At 39.8% G+C, this 8,347-nt stretch overlaps 1 protein-coding gene across 1 annotated transcript; it reads right to left on the minus strand.

Moving 5' to 3' along the window:
* Positions 1-6,821: 6,821 nt before the first annotated feature.
* On the minus strand, positions 6,822-7,442 carry LOC138883340 (uncharacterized). The gene has a single exon (XM_070164022.1). It carries the CDS (start codon positions 7,440-7,442, stop codon positions 6,822-6,824), a length of 621 nt encoding a protein of 206 aa, XP_070020123.1.
* Between the last annotated feature and the right edge of the window lie 905 nt (positions 7,443-8,347).

An 8,347-nucleotide genomic window follows, 5' to 3' on the forward strand; every position in this document is an offset into this window, starting at 1 on the left:
GGACGTCCGGGGCAAATGATGCTAGATTGCCCAAATAGAGATTCTGGGGATATGGCACAACTAGCAAAATTCAACAACAGGATTATCCATGTCCGTGCATCCTTTAGGCCGCGAGTCTCAATCTTCGGCTAGTAGAGGTCGAGGTAGAGGTAGAGGTTCCAATTCATGTGGTAACCAGAATCGTAGCTATGCTTTAGCGGGTCGATAGGACCAGGAGTCCTCACCAGATATTGTGACGGGTATGTTGACCATTTGCTCTTACGATGCGTATGCCTTATAGACCTAGGATCTACTTTATCATGTATTACCCCATTTGTCGCGGGGAAGTTTGGTATAGTGCCTGAAATACTAAGTGATCCTTTTGCGGTATCTAACCGATCGGAGAATCAATTATTGCTAGACGGGTTTGCCGAGGTTGTGCGGTGACAGTTTGTGGTCGTCAGACCTCAGCCGACCTAGTTGAGCTAGAGATGTTAGATTTTGATGCTATCATGGGCATGGACTGGTTGACAGCTTGCTATGCCACAGTTGATTGTCAAGCAAAGACAACCAGATTTCATTTTCTGGGTGAGCCAGTCCTTGAATGGGTAGGTAATATAGTGACACCCAAAGGTAAGTTTATTTCCTATCTAAAGGCGAGGAAAATGATCGCAAAAAGGTGCATTTATCATATTGTGCAAATTAGAGATGCAGATGTTGAGGTACCTACACTTCAGTCTATTCCAGTAGTCAAAGAGATAGCAGATGTATTCCCAGATGAAATTCCAGGTATTCCTCCAGAGCGAGAGATTGATTTTGGCATCGATTTGCTTCCGGGATCTCAACCAATATCCATCCCTCCATATAGAATGTCACCTGCCGAATTGAAGGATTTGAAGGAGCAGTTAAAAGATTTGCTAGAGAAAGGCTTCATCAGGCCTAGTACCTCACCTTGGGGTGCACCGGTACTGTTTGTACGGAAGAAAGACGGCTCGCTGAGGATGTGTATCGATTATAGGCAACTAAACAAGGTAACTATTAAGAGTAAGTATCCACATCCAAGGATAGATGACTTGTTTGATCAATTGCAGAGAGCTAGATGCTTTTCAAAGATAGATTTGAGGTCGGGGTACCACCAGGTGAGAGTTCGGGAGAAAGATATTCCCAAGACAGCCTTCTGGACCTGATATGACCACTTCGAGTTCCTTGTCATGTCCTTCGGGTTGACGAATGCACCTGCCATATTTATAGACTTGATGAATAGCCTATTTCGGCCATATTTAGATCTATTCATGATAGTCTTTATTGATGATATTCTGGTTTATTCACGTTCAGAGGATGAGCATGCAGACCACATGTGAGCGGTACTCCAAACCCTCCGTGATAATAAATTGTATGCTAAGTTTTCTAAATGTGAGTTCTGGTTGAAGTCTGTAGCATTATTGGGGCACATTGTATCCGATGGAGGTATAAAGGTAGACATTCAGGAGATTGAGGCTGTGAAATCCTGGTCTAGACCTACCACTCCGACAGAGATTCGTAGCTTTCTAAGCTTAGCAAGATACTACTTGAGGTTCGTAGAGGGCTTTTCTTCTCTTTCAGCACCATCAACGAAGTTGACACAGAAAGCAACTAAGTTTCAGTGGATAGAGGCCTATGAGCAGAGTTTCCAGGAGCTTAAGAACAGGTTGACCTCAGTGCCAGTTCTAGCACTTCCAGAGGGCCCAGATGGTTATGCCATGTATTACGATGCCTCAGGTGTCAGGTTAGGATGTGTCATGATGCAATATGGGAAAGTAATTTCATATGCTTCAAGGCAATTAAGGAAGCATGAGCGGAATTATCCGACCCACGACCTCAAGTTAGCTGCAGTTGTCCATGCCTTAAGATATGGCAGCATTATTTATATGGTGTTCATGTTGATATATTCACAGATCATAAAATCCTGCAATATATCTTCAAGCAAAAAGAGTTGAATTTGCGACAGAGGCAATGGCTTAAGTTATTGAAAGATTACGATGTTAACATTATCTACCATCCAGGGAAAGCTAATGTTGTAGCAGATGTCTTAAGTCGCCAATCTATGGGCAGCTTAGCACATGTAGAGGCCGAGAAAAGACAATTAACTAGAGAGATTCATCAATTGTCTTGTTCGGGGGTTCGGTTAGTAAACTCTGGCAATGGTGGAGGTGTACTCCAAAATACTGCAAAATCATCTCTCATAGCTGAAGTAAAAGAGAGGCAATACGAGTACCCAGAGCTGGTCGAGTTGAGAGAGCGAGTTCCCTAGCAGAAGAAGCCGTTGTTAGAGCTCAAGAGAGATGGGGTTCTTAGATATGGGGGTCTTTTGTGTGTTCCAGATGTAGCAGGGCTACGAGACATGATTATGTCAGAGGCACATTATTCGTGGTACTACATTCATCCTGGGTCGACGAAGATGTATCATGACATTAAGGATGTGTACTGGTGGAACAATATGAAGAAGAACATTGTTGAGTATGTCGCTAAGTGTCCTAGTTGCCAGCAGGTGATGATAGAGCACCAGAATCCCGGAGGGCTAATGCAGACTATAGAGATCCCAACATGGAAATGGGAGGCGATAAACATGGACTTTATCACGGGTTTACCTCGTTCTCATCATAAGTTTGATTCTATATGGGTGATAGTCGATAGGCTCACGAAATCAGCTCATTTCCTACCGGTCAGATCTACATATACAACAGAAGGTTATGCAAAATTATATATTAATGAGATAGTGTGACTACACGGAGTACTAGTATCTATTATATCTGACCGTGGGGCCTAGTTTACAACACATTTTTGGAGGTCATTTCAGAAAGGTCTAGGGACTTAGGTGAATCTCATCACAGTTTTTCATCCACAAACTAATGGACAAGCCGAGCGCACAATTCAGATGCTCGAGGATATGTTACGAGCATGTATGTTGGATTTTAAAAGAAGTTGGGATGAACATCTACCTCTTATCGAGTTTGCATATAATAACAATTACCACTTCAGTATCCAGATGGCTCCGTACGAGGCTTTGTATGGGCATAGGTGCAGATCTCCTATAGGGTGGTTTAATGTTAGAGAATCTAGGTTACATGGGCCAGACCTAGTTCAGCGGGCCATAGAAAAAGTAAAGCTTATCCGAGAGCGACTATTGACAGCTTAGAGTCATTAGAAGTCATATTCTGACGTACAGCGACGAGACTTAGAGTTCGGGGTTAATGACTGGTATTCTTAAAGGTGTCACCTATGAAGGGTGTGATGAGGTTTGGTAAGAAAGGCAAGCTTAGCCCACGGTATATTGGACTTTATAGGATTATTCGGAGAGTGGACCAAGTAGCTTATGAGTTAGAATTGCCCTCGGAATTGGAGTCTGTCCAACCGGTTTTTCACGTATCTATGTTACAGAAGTGCATTGGAGATCCTACCCGAGTGGTGCCCATAGATGATGTACAGATTACGGAGGACTTGTCATACGACGAAATACTGGTTGCCATCCTAGACTGACAAATCCGCAAACTACGAAGTAAGGAGATAGCCTCCGTGAAGGTTTTATGGAGAAGCAAGGAGATGGAAGAGATGACGTGGGAAGCGGAGGAAGAAATGAAGTATAAATACCCCCACCTATTTCAAACTGAATATACGGCTCGAGGTGGGATACCTCAACACAGCTCTATTCAGGTCGGTAGGTCATCAGGTAAGCTCTTATTTTTGACTTTCAGAATTTATAATAGAAAGTTGTGAGAGGCCAAGTGTAGCATGTATAGTATGTTTTCTGGCTGCGTGCAGGGTGGTTTTAGTCTAGTGTATGGAGGAGACTCTGGTAAAATTTTCCCAAAGTATCTAAGAGTAAACATTCGAGGACGAATGTTTCTAACGGGGGAAGGATGTTACATCTCGCATTTTTTGTATGTTAAAGTTTCATCTTTAGTTAATTGATGTAGACTCGATGATAAGATTTTCTTGAGATTATAAGCATTATTCTATTTCAAACACATGATGGGTAAATTCGTGAAGGAGAGAAGGTAAGCAAATAGAAGAAAATGAGTTTCGTTGAAGGTTGTCGATTTGGGATAAAATATGGTCCGAGTGATAATACCTAATATTTATGGACTAGCACCATATAAGGTACCATATGACCATGATAGTATAATATATAAAGTGTATTAAAAATAAGTAGAATTTTAAGTAATTTAAGATAATTCTTAATTATGTGAGGGATTGATTAATTATCGGGTAACAGGATATTACCAAATTAATTAATAAGTTAAGGGATAAGATTAAAAATCCCTCCCACCCCTACGTGGCATTAAGACACCACCAAACCATATTACTCTTAGTCATTATGGGTTATGTAGCAATCAATTCAATATAAGGCAAGGATCAAATTAAAAGATAGATATGATACTACGTATCTTTCTATTCATATTCAAAGATATCAAATCCATTTCTTTGGCAAAGATTGTATAGAAAGGAAAAGCAAGGAATATAGGTGAGGGGACCTTTGAAGTTCAAATGATACCTCACGTTACTATAGTGACGACACTCTTAGATTTGTAAAGAAAATCATACAAAATTGCACTGCGTAATAACAACGGGATTTTGCAACTCTAACGGAGTACAGTGCAATCCTTCTTAAGAATATCATACGGATTCTTCCTACTCCAGGTATGTTAAGGCTAAGCACTTCCTTCATTTTGGCATGATCTCGTAATTACATACATTTGACAACGAGACATAAAGAGAAATTCATATTCCGGAATTAATGTACATTTTCCTAGTCTTGTAAGTTACAGTATTCTCCTTAACATGACTTCATATTCAATTGAGTATTTTCTTCTTTCAGTCAAGAGAGCAGAGAGTCTATATATACAATATTACAGTATTTTCACTACCATCGATCTATAATCGATGGGTAGGCCTCTATTGGGCAATCTCTGATCAGATGGTAAGTTATATACCGGGCCTACTGTGGTCCAGCGCCTATGAGCGAGCCCAGTTGGTCGAGATACAAAGCCTAGTATGGCCAAGCGCCTATGAGCGAGCCTACTACAGTAGAGCAGTATATATATATATATATATATATATATATATATATATATATATATATATATATATATATATATAGGGACGGACAACTATTTTACTCACTATATTGAGAAAGTTGAGTCAGTATCAACAAGTAAACATATCTTCAGATTATCTTTGACTTCCAGCTGGTTTCAGTTATTATATTATCAGTTCAGTTTCAGCTTTCAGTTATATTATTGCCTTGCATACTCGGTACATTATTTCGTACTGACACCCCTTTTCTAGGGACGCTGCATTTCATGCATCCAGGTTCAGACAGACATGCGACTAAACCTCCTCAGTAGGTGTTGCCCGAATTCAGCTTTATCGGTAAGCTCCATGTCTTTCGGAGTTTCCGGGTCTAAAAGTTTTGTGTACATATTGTGTATATATGCATAGAGGTTATGGGTAGGTTGGGGCCTTGTTCTGATCACAGTACATCCATCAGTAGAGGCTTGTAGACATATCCTGTCAGTTAGTGTAGTATGTTGGGCTTGTAGGCCCTGTATGTATATTTTGTTAGCTTGTCAGCTATAGTAGTTATGATGGTCTTACCGGCCCAGCTTTATATTGACATTTAGTCAGCATTAGCTTCCATTCAGTTTTATATTTTGCTTCACAAATTGTCTTACATTGTGGACCATGGCCAAAGTATGACATTATATATTCAGAGCCTCTTAGTCGCAAGTTGGTATCCAAGGATAGATGAGGCATCGGGTGTCGATCTCGTCCCCCTAGGTTCGGGGCGTGACAATAAGTTTAAAAGTTTCTATTAACAAAAGAATTATTTAACTACTTCATGATTATTGAGTTTGCAGTCGCCTTATAAAATCCATGATTTTTCACACTGTTGGTATTACATTATTGGACCGCTAGTACGTGTCGAAGTTGACCTCCCATCACTACTTTTTCGAGGTTAGACTAGATACTTACTGGGTACGCGTTGTTTTCGTACTCATACTACACTTGCTATGCATTTTTGTTGCACGGGAACATGTATGTCTTGTGGCCTCATTGGGCACAGCGACATGGTTGATACGGTGACTTAGGTGAGTTACATCTCTCGAGACAACCCGCAACCAGTAGAGTCTCCTTCAGAGTATTGTATTTTCTTTTTTGTCTAAGTTGTATTCCGGACAGTTATTATATTACATTTTATTTCCTAAAAATTGCACATGCACTTGTGACACCGGGTTCTGGGATGACTATGGGATTATTCAGTATTTTAATTTTGTTAAAGACATCATTATTTACTCTGTGAAGTTCATCGGTTATTGTTTAATGTAAGGAAAAAAATAATTTCAAAAATACTAAAATGAGAATTTAACTAATTATTTAATGTTGGCTTGCCTGACAATGGTGTTCGACGCCATCACGACCATTAATAGATTTTGGGACGTGACACTCCGGTACCTGAAAAGACCTCGGTACCTAATAGAAATCCAATGACTCCTCCTCTCCATTATATTCAATAGGGATGGAAGAGGGCACTAACTATTGTAGTTTCTATTTGCTTGTTTCTTTCCCTTTGCTACTGGACAAGGTAACTGCATTCATTTCTCTTGCAGCTGGTTGATCTCCTCTAATTTGTTTGAACACTTCCGGTGTGGGAAACTTCAGCAGTTGATGATAAGCTGATGGTGCAACTTTCATTTCATGCATCTATGACCTTCAAAGGATCACGTTGTATCCTATATCACAATCTACAACTTCGAACAAAGTGGTCTTTGTTTTCCTTCGGCATGCGTGGGCAGTAAAATCTCTCATCGAATCATAACGCTTGTTAAGTTGAACCCGGCTGGAAGCTTTGTTGCCGGAACTATATTTCCGGTTAACTTCACTTGCTCCAATACTCTCCATTGTATGATATTGTCTGAACTACTTGGATCAACCAACACACATTTAATTTTAAAATTTAAGACATTAAGTGATATTACCATAGCATTATTGTGCGGTAGAAGAAGGCCATTAGCATCCTCGTCTATAAAGGTGATGTCATCATCTTCTGAAGCTTCTCGAATCCTCTTGCCATGAGTTTTTGATATTTTTGTCTTCTTTGCTGCTAAAAATATCACCCCATTTACTTCGTCACCACCAAAGATCATGTTAATCGTCGAGTGAGGTGACCCTACAGCTAGTTTAGCCGTCTTCCCAGTGTCTTGATTTTTCCCATAATTGATTTTGGCCCGATCACTTAGAAATTCTCTAAGGTGACCATTCTTCAGTAGCACTGCAACCTCTTCCCGAAGGTGCTGACAGTCCTTAGATCTATGTCCATGTGTTCCGTGGAATTCACACCATAGATTAGGATCTCTTTGACTAGGATCCGATTGAATATGTTTCAAAAATCTTTCCTCCTTAATATTTCTAAAAGCCAAAACCATCTTTACTAAACTGATGTTGAAGTTGTAGCCGTAATAGAAAAACTTTACAAGAGAAAGAATCATCGTGATCCTAGAAGGTCTTCGGTCTGCATCGAAATCAGTTTTGAACTTCTCCTAATTCCAATTACGTTATGTCCTTTGGAAGACACCGAGGAACTCATTTGATCATCTTCTATTCTAATTTTTGATTTATAGCGATTGTGGACATCTGCCCATATAGTTACTTAAAATTCTAACAAACTTTCCTTTAACTTCTTTGAGGCATCAGAGCTTAATGCATTGAGATCCTTGGTAAATACTTCAGCTGCCCAGACGTCCGATACTTTCGGTTACAACATCCTTTACTTCTGAAACTGGATCACGGACTCTCACAATAGTTCAGATTCTCCTTGGGCGATTCTGAATATATCTGCCTTTCTAGCTTGGATTCTTCTTACCCCAACATGAGCTTTAATGAACAAATCTACAAGCATTTCAAAAGAATCAATTGAATGGTCGTATAAAAGAGAATACCAATTTAAAGCACCATTTGTTAGGATTTCGTGAAAATTTTCAACAAAACAGATTTGATCTCATACGGGGCCAAGTCATTTCCCTTTACTGCCGTAGTATAAGTTGTGATATGCTCTTGTAGATTCGAAGTCCCATCATACTTCTGGATGTCAGGCATCTTAAATATTATCGAAATAATTCTGGTGCTGCACTTGGTATGAATGGCAATTGTGTATACATCTTTGAATCTGGTCCCTTTAACACCGATGGTGGAACCGGAATCTAATCCATCCGAGCATAACATTTCTTATTATTTTGGTCCATTCGTTCATTCATTTCTCTCATAAATATCATGAGCTCAGTTTTGAAAGGATCATTAGTATTATTGTCGTTCCCAAATCCACTATCTGCAC

The sequence above is a fragment of the Nicotiana sylvestris genome, chromosome 12, assembly GCF_000393655.2.
Source record: "Nicotiana sylvestris chromosome 12, ASM39365v2, whole genome shotgun sequence".
Taxonomy (NCBI): domain Eukaryota; kingdom Viridiplantae; phylum Streptophyta; class Magnoliopsida; order Solanales; family Solanaceae; genus Nicotiana; species Nicotiana sylvestris.